This window comes from Otolemur garnettii, unplaced genomic scaffold (assembly GCF_000181295.1).
Source record: "Otolemur garnettii isolate 467f Iridium unplaced genomic scaffold, OtoGar3 scaffold00074, whole genome shotgun sequence".
In the NCBI taxonomy this organism is placed as follows: Eukaryota; Metazoa; Chordata; class Mammalia; order Primates; family Galagidae; genus Otolemur; species Otolemur garnettii.
This window is the reverse complement of record NW_003852469.1, coordinates 505,071-519,344: the sequence shown is the minus strand read 5'-3', so window position 1 is coordinate 519,344 and position 14,274 is coordinate 505,071. Positions and strand designations below refer to the sequence as shown.

The 14,274-nt window shown below is 49.7% G+C and overlaps 1 protein-coding gene across 2 annotated transcripts in view; it reads left to right on the top strand.

Moving 5' to 3' along the window:
- The first annotated feature begins 1,590 nt into the window (after positions 1 to 1,590).
- GATA4 (GATA binding protein 4) overlaps positions 1,591 to 14,274 on the top strand; it is a 52,314-nt gene continuing 39,630 nt past the window's right edge. For both annotated transcript variants that reach the window (XM_003793922.3, XM_023515567.1), the window contains exons 1-2: positions 1,591 to 1,890; positions 5,306 to 6,346. In XM_003793922.3, coding sequence (XP_003793970.1) covers positions 5,734 to 6,346 — 613 coding nt within the window. In that variant the 5' untranslated portion in view covers positions 1,591 to 1,890; positions 5,306 to 5,733. The remainder of the gene's footprint in view (positions 1,891 to 5,305; positions 6,347 to 14,274) is intronic.

Here is a 14,274-nt window from a genome sequence, read left to right as displayed (position 1 = left end):
GTCATTGTTGTTTGGCGGGTCCGGGCTGGGGATTCGAACCCGCCACCTTAGGTGTACGTGGCTGGCGCCTTAGCCGGTTGAGCTATAGTCGCCGAGCCCCCTGCCGCGTCTTAAGGTGCTCAGATCGGAGGGTGCTCCGAGACCAAATAGCTTTGCTCCAGCGCCAGCCTCGATATCCCCGGAACATCCTTACTCCTAAGTTCCCTGGCCTAGGGTCCGTGGCGCCAAATTCTGCTGGGGCTTGGGCTGCAAGTTAGGGGAATCCAGAGACTGGACCCTAAGCATGCCGCCCCCAGCTGCAGGGCGTCGAAGGGTTCAAGCGGGCGGCAGTCTGGGATGGTTTGGGTGCGTCCAGGGGCGCTCAGGCCTTGGGCTTTCGCCCTGAGCCACCTCAATTTTTTCTTCCCTGCTTGGGCCCTGTGGACCTCCGCACATCTCGGTCTCGTTCAGGGAAGAGAATTCCCCGCGCAGCTGCGCTTAGCTATTCCTCCGGGATTTTCCTGAGAATCCCCAGGAGTTGGCCGAGATCCCACGGGGGGTTTCCTTCCAATCAGCCCCGCGTCCCAACTTCGTCCTTAGCACCTGGGTTGCCCTCCTGCCGGATAGGGAGTCCACCACCGGTTTCCAGCTGCGGAAGCGGGTATCCCTGGACGTCTTTCCCGGTCGTATAGGTTTCACTCAGGGTGGTATTCGGCCCCCTCCCCATCCCTCTAATCTGGTATCAGAAATCTGTGCTACGAGAGAAAAACTGGGCCTTTAAAAAAAAAAAAGTTTAACCGAAAGGGTGAGAGCCACCCGCCGGCTGTTATCTAGGGCTGAAGGCTGTGGTAATCGATGGGTTATTTTTACCCGGTAATAGGGCTCTGTGATTGCTCTATTAACCTTTAGACCTGTCTGAGGTACTCTCCAGCTCTCAGCCCAGCTGCGCGGGGGTCCCCAAGGCTCTGACCTGACGCCCTCCCAGCCCTTACTCCTGGGAGGGGACTACAGCCCCCGGAAGAGCCCTCCTCTCCACCGAGAGGCTCCCCTGGACTGCCGGGGCCCCCCAGCCCTCGCTGCGTTCCTGGAATTGGTGCAGCGTCTGCCGCAGGCTGCTGGGAACACCGGGAAAGATTAGTAGGGACGAGTCCGCAGGAGATGGGAAGCGTCCCAGGAAGGAGTGTGCGTTTGCATAAAAATACACCAGACTGAGGGCTGAAGCGGGCTCCGGGCGCCTTGGGAGATGCCTGTGTCGCTGAGAGGGCAAAAGGCGTAAGTGGGTGTCCGCGCTCAGATTTTAGGAGCCAGTCTAGGTCTCCCCAACCTCCCGCAGCCTGGCCTCGGGGGTGGGGGTGATCCCCGCTACCCGGTAGCCTGCAGCCAGCGGAGCACCCGGGATGACCCAATGCCCCACGCACAATCGGGAGTTGAATCCAAGAGGTCACCTTCCCCTCTGTTAGCTCCGCCCCTCGCCCATCGAAGCTGGACAGGGACTGCGTAGGGGTGCTGTAGGGGGAGGAGAAGAGAAGGAACTTCTCAGTAACGCTGAGCCTGGGCAAAACAGCGAACTGAATCGCGCTCGGCTGGGCATCGGTGAAGACCTAGGCATTTTTCGAGGAGATTCCCGAGCCTGGACTTTGCCTGCTAGGGGAGCTTTAGAGCAGCCCAGCAGCCGGGCGCCCCGCGGAGGTGCAGCCCAGGCCGCGCACCCCCGCCCCCCGACCTTGCACGTGACTCGCACCGGCCACTCAGCGCCGGGGAGCTGGAGCGCTGCGGCCCGGGAACGCAAAGGCGAGCTGGGGGACTCCGAGCCGGCCCGCGCAGTGGCCGCGAGAGGCTTAGTCGCCGCGGCGGCTCCCGGGACACCCAGGTCAGCGCGCGCGGGTTTCCAGGAAGCTCAAGCCACGGCAGGTAGGGTTTTCTCTCCGCTTTCCTTGCTCATTCCTGCGATCCCCAAACTCGGAGTTCCTAGTTTGTTTGAGGGTAGCGAAGGTGGAGAGAGACTTCGGTCACTCCTCCCCAAATGTGGCCAAATCCAGTCTGCCTTTGATTCTGGCCTTAGCACATTACTTAAATCCAAGTAAGATTTGGGGCAAAGCAGAAGGGGATATGGAAGCTCGCTTGGATTCTTTGTGTGCACTTGTGAACACTTGTAATCCCTGCCCCTGGATTCTCCAGCCCTTGTTTGCACCTCGCAGGCCGGGGCCTGTGTAGTGATGGTGGCCATGTGAAATCACCCTGACCAACTGACCCGGGGCAGGCCACCCGCAGCTCGCTCGCGAAGGGGTGTACACGGAGGGGGTAGGCCGAGGGGTATCGCGCCCCGGGTGTCTCCGCGGATGCCTAGTGCGGCGTGGGGCTCGGGAACCCCTGGAGACTCCCTGAGGGCTGGAGGGGGGCGGCTTTTGAGTCGTTTCTGCCTTTTCTGGCGCCTTCTCGCTAACAGAACCACCTACTCACACTGCTTCTGGGTGAAACCAGCACAGAGCAGGATCCCGGGTGGGGAGGGGTGACGTCCCCGCGCCGGCCTGGGCTAGCTGCCTCGACCCACGACTTTAAGTCTCTTGGCTTTGGGCTGAGGGGTCACTCTAGAGAGAGTGGGATACCCAGGTGGTGAACTGCCGCCAGGAAGAGAGAAGAGAGGACCTTTTGGTTGGGGAAGAGGGTGGCGAGGGACTGGTGGCCGGTAGACCGGCCCAGGCAGCAGGGCCGCGCGGCCAGGACGGCTGGGCAAGGACCTGGGAGAAGTATTTCCTGTGCTTCTCAGAAAAGGAAAGCAACCACGGGCAGATTTCGGGCTTTCAAAGACGGAAGGATTCATTAGGGCGATGCCGCGATGCTCCCCACACTTCTGCGTCTCCTCCCCAGCCGTTGCCAGCTTCGCTTTGATGGCTGGTGTACAGTTTCTGTATAGCAGGCCTCGACGGAGCGAAGACCCTCCCCAGTGGAAGGGGAAGCGACGTCCTGTGAATGGTTGCCAACAATTGGGAACATTTAGGGGCTTTCAACGCTCCCACTCTCCAGAACAGCTGGGGAAAGGGCTATTGGTTAAATTATGAAAGCACAAAGCAGGTCCTGTCGGCCTGCTTGCGATTTGGGGGTGAGCTAGGATGGGGAACTAAAGGAGAGGGGAAACTAGGGCTCAGGCCAGACCCTTGCCGGGCTCTCTCCATGGACTGCAGTGTCAGGCCCAGTTACAGAAACAAGGAGGAGTCCTCGTAAGAGAATAATTTGTTGTCTTCCTAGGAAGGTATAGAAGGGCGTTTTCCCCACCCTCCGTTGTTAGTGATCCAACTCTGAGGTAATGTATCAGTCATGTGAACAGGCAGAGAATGAAGAATAAGCGTTGAGTTTATAATATTGTTAGCATTTACCTTTTAAATCCTTCAAGTTAGTGCCAGTATGTACACTGGAGGTTGGATTACAAAATTCTAAGTGTCGTTTCTTTCTTGAAATTACATTATGGGGAAAAAAAATCCCACAACATTATCTTTTAAAACAGCAAGAGTTGAGAATTACAAAAAATTACAATGAAATTCAGGTCAACGACCTGATTTAAACGTTAAATATTGGATATTTTATTAAGGTAAACCTATGTGTTTACTTGTTGAAGCTCAGAGATGATGACTAGGAGGTATTAATTTTTTTGCCTTTATTTTCAAAGGGAAAAGTTGGAGATCTTGGGTCAATATTTTTGTGTCCATTCTCTAACCAAATGTGCTAGCATGAAACATCCACTAAACCAACAGTTTATTGTATGTTTTAAAAATAAATAATAAAGCATTAGGACTAATCATGTGGGTATTGTAATACAATTTCATTAATTCCATTATTATTACTAGTGGTGTTGCAAAAACAGTGAAAAGCATTATGTAGTATGTTTTAAAGATCCTATTTCTGGAATTTTTACAATAACTAAAGATGATCATTTATTATGATACATGTTGCATTTGAGGAACTTTCTTATGGTGCACTAGAAATATAGTTAACTATTATTTAAAACATTCTTTGTTCTTGTTATAAGCGTTTTACAAGTACTTTATATATGTATTAATTTATAATCCTTACAATAATGTCTCAAGATAGGTACCTTTAATATTTCATATTGCAGATGTGTAAACTGAGGCTCAGAGAGGTTAAATAATTTCTCTAAAGTTATTCATTAAACTACAGAGCTTAGATTCCTTATATATATTTTTTCTTACATATAGTTCCATTAATAGCCTTGTAAGTCTACTATTAAGTTAAAAAAGAAACCATTGGAGGAATAGCTGCCTTTTCTTAAGGAGAAAATGGGAGTGCAGTGGATAGCCTCAAACAGTTGGAGCCCTACAGATCCCATCCCCTCCTCCACCCTCTCTAACTGTACTTTGATCTTAGACAAGTTTCAAAACTTTCCAATACTCCAGTTCCCTCCTGTAAAATGAGAAGAGGCATCTTAACTTAGAGAAGTTGAGAGAAAAGGGCCTGTAGCACAGCAGGTAATTTGGAAAACAGGGCTCTTATTTTATCAGAAAAATTACCTGGTAATATCAAAATACAGGATGTTAGAAATGGTATAATAGGGTTTTACAAAGTTCTTTCCCAGCCATTCCCACCAGTGTTCTGACTCTGCTTATGGCTCCTGTGAGCTGTTCTCTAAAGCAACCTTGCACACCCCTCTCACTTTGCTGGTTCTCAAATGCGATCTTCAAAATATCTAAAATATAGCTTTGTGTACATTTGTAAGAAACATGTAGCTGCTCTGATTTGACATGGTCTGAGGGGTTTCACTATACTTTTCATGAGAGTTAGCAGCTAACCTTGCTCATTTATAAACATTTAGACTAGTTTTAGTTTTTTTTTTTTTTTTAAGATTACAAAGAAAATTTTGTTAGGTTGATGTGCTGCATAAAGTGTGGCTTTGTCCTCCCCCCAATGTAAAGTTCTGTCTTGGTCGGGAATGCCTGGGGAGCCGTAAGGAACAGAGGAGACGAGGGCAAGGTCACGGGTCCCAGGCACTCCGTAGAAACCTGGAAGCTTTGGCCTTAATACTGTGGGGATAATAAGCTTGAAGAATAAGGTGAAATTGAAGTCCTTCCTGGCAGACCGCGACCAATACAAAAAAAATTAACCTAGATCACAACCAAGGCCCAAGAACCGGGAAACCCCAAGTTTCCCAAACAAAGGCCGCCGCTTCCCGAGGCTCTGCCGGCCTCCGAATCTGTCCCCTCAGCGTGGTGGCGATTTCGTTTGCAGCTAGGGCGAAGCCGCCAAACTTGGGGGGGAGGACTCTGAAAGCTCCAGGATGAACCTCTCTCTCCCTTTTTTGTCGTTACTCCTGTAGGACCGCGGCTGCAGCGAGGCAGGAAGGAGCCAGCCCGCTGGACCCTGCTCTGTGCCCGCGGGCGTCCTGAAGGCGAGAACGAGGCCTCCCAGCGTCGCGAGTGGGGACCCGCAGCCAGGCTCTGCTCGGGGTCCTCTGCCACGTGTAGGCACTCCGGACCTCCAGGCCCTGGGGTGGATTCCACTTCCAGAACAACCAAAATTTCAATGTGGGATGTTCCTGAGTAATCAAGAGCCTAAAATCTTTTGCTCAATGCTGGATTTAATACGCATGCATTTTTGAACAATTTGGGGCTTTTCCTTTGATTTTTGATCTTCGTTTTCAGTGACAGTCTCTTACCACACACGTTGCTGTCGTTTTCTCTCCCCGCCTCGCTCTTTGACCTGAGAGGGAGATCGAGGACTCCCCGGCGAAGAGAGCCCGGGGCGATGTACCAGAGCCTGGCCATGGCCGCCAACCACGGCCCCCCGCCCGGCGCCTACGAGACCGGCGGCCCCGGGGCCTTCATGCCCAGTGCCGCGGCCGCGTCCTCGCCGGTCTACGTGCCCACCCCGCGGGTGCCATCCTCGGTGCTCGGCCTGTCTTACCTCCAGGGCGGAGCTGGGGGCGCCGCGTCCGGGGCCTCCTCCGGCGGCAGCGCGGGTGCTACCCCGTCGGGGGCCGGGCCCGGGACCCAGCAGGGCAGCCCGGGCTGGAGCCAGGCGGGAGCAGAGGGAGCCGCCTACACCCCTCCGCCGGTGTCGCCGCGCTTCTCCTTCCCGGGCACCACGGGGTCCCTGGCGGCCGCCGCAGCCGCAGCCGCTGCCCGGGAAGCCGCAGCCTACAGCAGCGGCGGGGCGGCGAGCGCGGGGTTGGCGGGCCGCGAGCAGTACGGGCGCGCCGGCTTCGCGGGGTCCTACTCCAGCCCCTACCCGGCCTACATGGCCGACGTGGGCGCGTCCTGGGCCGCCGCCGCCGCCGCCTCCGCCACCCCCTTCGACAGCCCGGTCTTGCACAGCCTGCCCGGCCGGGCCAACCCCGCCGCGCGACACCCCAATCTCGGTGAGTACTGAGCGCGAGTCTCGGGCGGGCGGGAGCGGGAACAGAGATCACCTCGGGCCCTGTTTGGGGCGTTTAATTTTTCGCAAATGTGTGTTGGGTCTGGGGAAGGTGCTTGATAACATGGAGATTCTAGGGAAAGTGAAGCAGTGGGGCTGCAGCGTGGTGGCGGTGAGGGTCGCAGCCCGAGGATACCAGGCTCTGCGGAATGAGGTCCGGCTGGCCAGGTCCCCTCTCCGGAGAACGTGGCCTCCACTCGCCCCGACGTCAGGTCCATTCCGCCTGCCGGTGCTGGGGGTCGCGTCAGGTGCTCGGTGACCGCGGGGCGGGGCAGGCTCGTGGAGAGCCAGCGGGCAGGTCCGGGGTCCGCGGGGGACAGCCACGGCGGCCCCTGGGCTTCAGCTCCCATTCGCTCGCGCCCTCCGTCCAGCCCTCCCTGGAAGACGATTACATTGGCTTGGACCTGAGATCTTCTGGGGCCATTTGGAGGCCCAGCTGGAGGGTCCAGGCGTGGCAGACGATCTTGCTGTTAGGGGTCTCACACCAGGAACAAAGGAGAGAGGGCGCAGAGGCGGTGCAAGGGGAGTGAGTTGACCCGGGCCCGTGTGGCGGCGTCGTACTGACGGCCACGGCCTAACACACCCCGCCAGTGTCCGGGACCCCAGGAAAGCCAGAGGAGCTCCCCGAAGTGCCCGCGTCGCTTCTGCACTTTGAGCCGCCTCTTCTACCGCGGGCCCGGGTTAGAAATAACAATCGTGAGGGCGCAGTGTAATATTTCCATCAAACGTGGGACCTGGGAGGGATGTAAACGCGTCCGACTTTCTGCCATCCGCAGATGAATCAGCTGAAGTCTGGGAAGACATTGCTCCAGGCTGGGAGAGCAAGGCAAGTGGAACCACAAATGCACCACTGCTCTACTCTGGGCTTGTGGAATTTCAGGAGGGAGCAGAGGCTGGGTTCGGACTCTTGTGGAGGAGGGGAAGCTCGGGCTTAAGAAACAAAGTTAACATTTATTGACTACCTACTAAGTGCTAAATCCTTTTGCATTTGTTCTCACTTTGAATAGTAAAGCCTGTCGCTCCCAAGTTTCCAGTCTTGGGACGGCTTGGAGAAGGGTCCAGGCTTTGAAGAGCTTTTAAATTATCCTTTAGCCCTGGGTGGCCAAGGAAGGTCTCCCAAGGGGTCCAGCCAAATACACATCCCGGGTAAACTGATTAACCATGGAAGTGGCGCCGAGACTGGGTCTGCGGCTCTGGCTCCTGGTGCCCTCCTCCCCCTCGCAGGGGAGCCAGACAGCAGTCGGCAGGGAGGAGGCCCCGGCCCAGCGCGGCCTTGTGAGATAGCGCCCGAGGCATCTCCATACAATGTCGCCTGGAGGTGGGAGTGCTGGCCTGACGCTTTGGCTCCGCCTCAAAATCCCTGGGTCCCCTCCAGAACTCCCTCTGAGGCCTTTGACTTAAAATGGGGAGAAAGGGTCCCCAAAGCTCCACTTTTTTTAATTTGGGGGCAGGGAAGAGGAGTTTGCTTTGTAATCCCGACGATCTTGGACTAAGCATTTGGTGTTTGGTTAAGGAAAAGAGAGAAGTTCTGAATCCAAAGATGGAGGGTACTTTCTGGTCGTCAGAGTTACAACCACAGCAGTGTGAAAACACCCCTTCCCCGCCCCCCGCCCCCAAAAATGACACCGTGAGGATGCACACGGTGAGAATTTAGATTTTAAAGTGTAAGTCATACCATGCAGGTGGGTGTTGTTGAATTTGGTGACAAATTCTAGTGTCAACAAATGGCAACCTGGCCTCCAGGGAGCATCTCCTTGCTAAGAACTGCTATCTCTCTGCTCTGGGCCCCTGGCCCCACCAGCTGGTGAAGTCCCACCTGAAGACAGCGTTGGGGTCTGATCTAGCGAGTGAATTTTCCCATCTACACGCAACCCAGCGTTTTAAATAGCCAAGTCCTGAGAGGTGCTGTGAGGGAACACGAGGCATGTTGAGTTTGTTGGTGAGCAGATCTTCAGCATGGTTGGCAAGTGACACTTCCATAAAAACAACCTAAGTTAAAAGCAGCGCTTACAAATGTGCGTCTGACGTGTTTTCCCATCCATGGGTCCCTGTAAATGCCTGATCCCTTCAGCAGGACCGGTACCACATGCCATCTGACCCTGGGGACGGAAGGGTGATGAGAACTGATTCCAGCTCTCTGTGACGAGTGACCACTGAGCCCTAGAATGGCCAGAGGGTGTGGTGGTGAGAGCACAGGCTTTTAAAGTTGGGCAAACCTAGATTCAATTCCAGGTGTCCATGTGATCTTGGGTCACCCCTTTTTCTGCATGATAGTATCATCATAACTACTTGTACTGTTTGTCTTAAATTCAAAGATTATTTGTGAAGTATTTGGCTTTGGCTCTTTATAAAAGATGGCTATTTTATTAAAGTCACTCCCTGTCATGTAGAGTGACCATTTTTTTTCTGGCTTGTCAAGGACTGAGGTGTCTCTAAGGGCTTGGGATTTTTAGTGCTAGACCTAGGATAGTCCCCAAAGGACAGAGATGGCCAGACACCTAAATTGAAAATGGGTAAATGACTTGTTGCGGTTTGGTCATGAATGGAGAGGGAAGGGGGCGAAAGAGATAGTTCTTTCCTCTGTGTGAGACTCTGTGAGTTTTCACCTAAGTGGGAGACTCTAAGTCTTCACCTAGGTGGTGCCATCCACATTGGTTTTGAAAAGTGAGTGGGAGTTTTCCAGGAAAAAAAAGACAGTAGTTAAAAAATAAAAAGGGAGAGATGGGCAGCGCCTGTGGCTCAAAGGGGTAGGGCACTGGCCCCATATGCCGGAGGTGGCGGGTTCAAACCCAACCCCAACCAATAAATAAATAAATACATAAATAAAAGGAGAAGATATTCCCTAATTTATGCATACACTGTACAGTACCACAAAATAATACAACGCAGTCTGGCTTTTGTATTAATAATGCATTTATCCCCATCGGTTGAACCATAAGACTAATTCACCCTTAACTCAGAAACTATTTTTAATTTCAATGAGGAGAAATACAAGGACATTTTTATTTTTCTATGAAATATGAACTGCTCTAGTATTAATAATAGCTAATATCTTGCTAGAGTTCTTATATTGGTCATTAGGATAAAGCAAAAATCAAAATAATACAAGCTAACAAGGACATCTGTAAAAGCCCTGAACTTAGGTTGGAAGAAGTTATTCTGCCCTGGGTGCATTGTATGTGAACTTCAATTCATTCCAATTTCAGTATGAGCCATGACCCTGAAATAACTGTTGAAATTGTTAATTAGGCTGCGTTCATGGAATTATGTGACCTTACTGAGGGCAGGTTCAGAATCTTACTCATAGTAAGTACCTGGCACATGCTGGGCACTTAGCAAATATTTGAGGAGAGATCTTGGAGGAAATTGCCCAGGACTCTGCCCTGCCTTGGTCAAACCACACAGAAGAGCTACTTGCGTCCCTTAAGAAAGAAACTAGAGGGGCGCTGGCTGTGGCACAAGGGGTAGGGCGCCAGCCCCATATACTGGAGGTGGTGGGTTCAAACCCAGCCCCAGCCAAAAAAAAAAAGAAAAGAAACTACAGAGTCTCTGGGAGGGTTGGGTGGGATGGGAGAGGTTTCTGGAAACTTTGGGGAACCCATGGAGGAAGTAAGGCTCGTAGGGGCTGGATAAGGGCAAGACAGCGTAACTGTGTACGAACGTCGAAAAGCCTCTCTCTCCTGAATGCCTGTGACCTTTTGACTTTGTGCTGCTTGAGGTGAGCAGATAGTAGGTTTGAGAAGGACTCTCAGAGATGATTGGGGTTGTTTGGAAATGCAGTATGGGACATGTTTGTCTTTGTCATAAACTCCCGAGCACTGGGAGCACCATAGAAGAGGCTGCCTTGCCACCTGCCAGGGGAACTATGCAGGGTTCTTGCACTTCAAGAGTTGGGATCTGTGTGAGCCTGTGTCATAGTTGTGGCTAAATGATGCAGCTGTCTCCTCCTGAAGAATCCAGTCATGGTGGTGGCAAAACACTGTTTAAATGGGAGTTTTTATCATGCCACAATAAAGCTGATTTTTGTATCAGTTAATGCTTGTGGATACTTTTAAGGCTGAAATATATTCCTTAAAATATTTATACACACACACATATATACATATACATATACATACATATATCATGGTAGTAAAGGTTACTGGAATGGTTAGAAAAATATATTTTACTATGAAATAACAATTATTTTGTACAATGGAGAAATAAGTAATTAATGATATTCTCAAATGATCTCAAAAATTTTGAATCACTTTAAGTTTATGACCATAACAATCTAACGAAATGAAACACACACAATGTATCACTCCATGTAACCCAAATGAATTCTTTAAAGGAAATGTTGCCCCACTAGGTTGGAACTGGGGGCATTTATTCAAGGTGCTCTAAAAGTTTGTTGATAGTGTAGGTCAGTGGAAAACTCTGAAGTGTTTTCTGGATCTTTTGGAAACTGCTTATCAACGAAGCCAGCTGCTTTCAGAGCCAGTTCATTTATATAGAGAACTTTGTGAGACCAGCTCTGAAGTAGCTTGTTTGGCTGGAGAACAACTTGTCAGCCTCCACAAAAACCAAAGTTGTTTAACTTTCCGGTTACCACCCTGAGCAGGTCAATCAGAGTTGGGGCTGGTCCCTGATGCTAAACTGAGAACCAGTTAAATGGGGAAGGTGTGTTGGGGTGGCCAGGGGTGTGTCACTACCTCTAGTGAGACCTGCCACTTTCCCAATTGTGTCCCAACAAAAGGTCAGGCCACCTTAGCTAGGCTCTTTCTAAGCGGTCAGGTGGAATGATGCACAGGATATGGTCCTAGGTAACACTTTCTTCTGTAACCCTCCCCTTTTTTTCTCTTGCTTAAATGTGCTAAGAGTTCTGGGGAAACAGGAAATCTGATACCTGTGAGTGGGAGTATAAATTGGTACAACCTTTATGGAGAGTCCTGGGTAATATTCATCAAGTTACTAAGTAGACAGCCTTGACCCAGAAATTTTGACCTCTAGGAACTGATTCTATAAAGGCAGCAGCACAGGTTAATTGCAGCATTGTCACTAATTAATAAACGTCTTGATAGTAACGTACATCTTTAGGGGACTGTTTGTACACCTCACCATAAGATAGCATGCAGCCATAAAAAATGATGGCATTAATTATGTAATGTACAGAATCCTCTCTAAGGCTTTTGTGAATACAGGAGGTATGTGTAGCACTATACTCTTTGTACAAAGAAAGGGAAGAAAAGATTATTTTCACTTGAAAATATGAAAATCATCTGGAATTTGTAAATAATTTATAGAAGTAAATTTCTGAAAGAAATTTATTTATTTATTTGAGACAGAGTCTTACTCTGTCATCTGGGTAAAGTGCCTGGCATCTTAGCTCACAGCAATCTCAAACTCTTGGGGCTTGAACAATCCTCTTGGCTGATGCCCAAGTAGCTGGGATGGAACTATAGGTACCTGTCACAAAGCCTGCCTAGTTTTTCTATTTTTAGTAGAGATGGGGTTGTGGGGTGGGGGGGTGTTTCTGTCTTGCTTGGGCTGGTCTAGAACTTCTGGGTTCAAAGGATCCACCTGACTCAGCCTCAAAGAGTGTTAGGATTACAGGGGAGCCCCTGTGCCCAGTCTTAGCTGTTCCTAAGAACACAGTTCTTAAGGTTAAGTATATGCACACTGCGGTGTTACTGATATTCAGAACTTTTTTACCTTGCAAAGCTGAAATTCTGTGCCCATTAAAAAACAACTTCCCAGTCTGCCTCCACCCTGCCCCCAACCTGTGGCAACCCCAATTCTACTCTATGAATTTGATTCCCCAGGGACCTCGTGTAAGTGCAGTTGTATAGTATTTGTCTTTTTCTGCCTTATTTCACTTCGCATAATGGGTTTTTTTTAGGTTTATGCATGTTGTAGCATGTGCCAGAATTTCATTCTTTTTAAAGTCTGGATCATATTCCATTGTACGTACAGACGAGATTTGGTTTATCTGTTCATCCATGGATAGACCCTTGAGTTGCTTTCCCCCTTGCTATTGTGCATAATGTCGCTGTGAACGGAGCGTGCCAATAAACCTTTGGAATTTGGAATGCTGTAACTGTATTAACTATTTTTAAACATTTATTAAACCAATTAAATTTCTAAAAGCAAACATACAATATTCATAGAATAAACTTCCCGGAAGCATTTCTTCTTCTTCTTCTTTTTTTTAAAGGAGTCTTTGTTTATGTTTATAGACGCTTCAAGACATAATTTGTTTATTGAATTTGGCTTTTACCAACTGTCTAACAATCTGGGGCTTTCCTTGGTACTCAAGATTCTACCAGGTAGATCAACATCAGTGGCTAAAATCCTGGCTTTGGCTTTTGATTCTGCTTATCCAACAGGAGGTTGCTTTATTGATGGGGAAAAAGCTAGTTTCAGTACTTTTAGTACATCTAAGTCAGCCATCATCAGACAACCCCACCTCCGGGCTGCTGTGGCTTCTTCAGGTCCCCTGGAAGTGGTGACCTTTTGGTGGGCAGTTCTGGCATTGTGTGAATTTAACCTGCCTCCAGGCAAGGTGATTCTTTTAAACCATCCTTTTCAGCCTGTCCTTTTAAGACAATTGAGTCCTCTTGAATTTGGAGGTGAAGCCAGGAGCAAGTGTTACGGCTTCTGTTTGCATAAGAAAGAGGGAGGAGGAAGAAGGAAGGTTTTTCTGGGGCTCCTGGCAGTGCTCTCTTGGGAATGAATGTCACCCTGCTATTTTACCCAGGACGTGGCCTTAGGTAACACAGTCCAGGAATGAACTGCTCAAATTTTACTGGCTGTCTATAGAGCTCATCCCTTGTCACCTTCCAAAGAGGAAGGGGAAGATACTTCGAGTGAAGTTATAACAGGAGTAACTTTGAATCTGTGTTCATGACTATGAAATCAATTTCTAAAGTTTGCTACCTTAGTGTTTGGGTGCTAGCTAATAACTTGCTAGGGGAAGTAGAATGTATCTTGCACAATAGCCTTTTATAAGTAGTAATTTGGATCCCTTGTCATTGGTCAATGAGGAAATTGTTGGACAACAAGGACTTTTAAGTCCTCATTCTATGCTAGATACCATGATCGTCATTGTTGCTGGAAAGGAGACTGAGACTCAGAAAGATGAAGGAATCTGTTCAAGTTCCCACGGGAGGTGAGCCAGGAGCTCTGGCTTAGAATTCAGGTGAGTTCAACCTCCAGGACTGTGCTTACCCCTCTCCAATGGTCTGCGTTTGCCAGATTTGAGGGGAAGGCGCTTAGCCCTTTCTTCAGAGCCAGAAGTTACGTGGTGGCTGAAGAGCTGTCAGATGTTAGGGTTTCTCATTATTCTCCCATCCGTGCCCCGTCTCCAGTGTAGCTTCTTGTCTGTGTGTCTGTCCTCTGGCCAGTGTCTCTCCAGGGTCACTGTCTTCCTGAGTCACCTTCCATCTCATTCGGGTTCTGCAGAATTCATAAGGGGTTGCAATGTTAGGAATCCTAGCCTGGCACTAACTCTCTTTTCAGCTCCTTACTTCTGGTGTGCAGAGAATTAAAGATAGATTTCTCAGAATTCAGACCCTCCCAACTAGAAGATGCTCCTAACTCCGGGGAACTGTTGGCTGTTTAAGAAAAGCAAAACTATATGGCTAAAATCTATAACCATCTTCTCTATCTTTCCTTTTCTCCAAAGATTTCATATGGGTTTGTGGAGCAGAGAAAGGAGAGAGAGCAGCACAGCAATCATGATTTTAAGAAAGATGAGAACAGGGCCACGGGTCCCATGGAGCCAACCAGTGAATGTATTCATTTATCCATCAGCTGGCTTGTGGTTTTATCTATTTCTGCTCCGTAGAAATTGAGGCAGGCTATTCAAGCTTCTTTTTTTTTCTTCCTAGC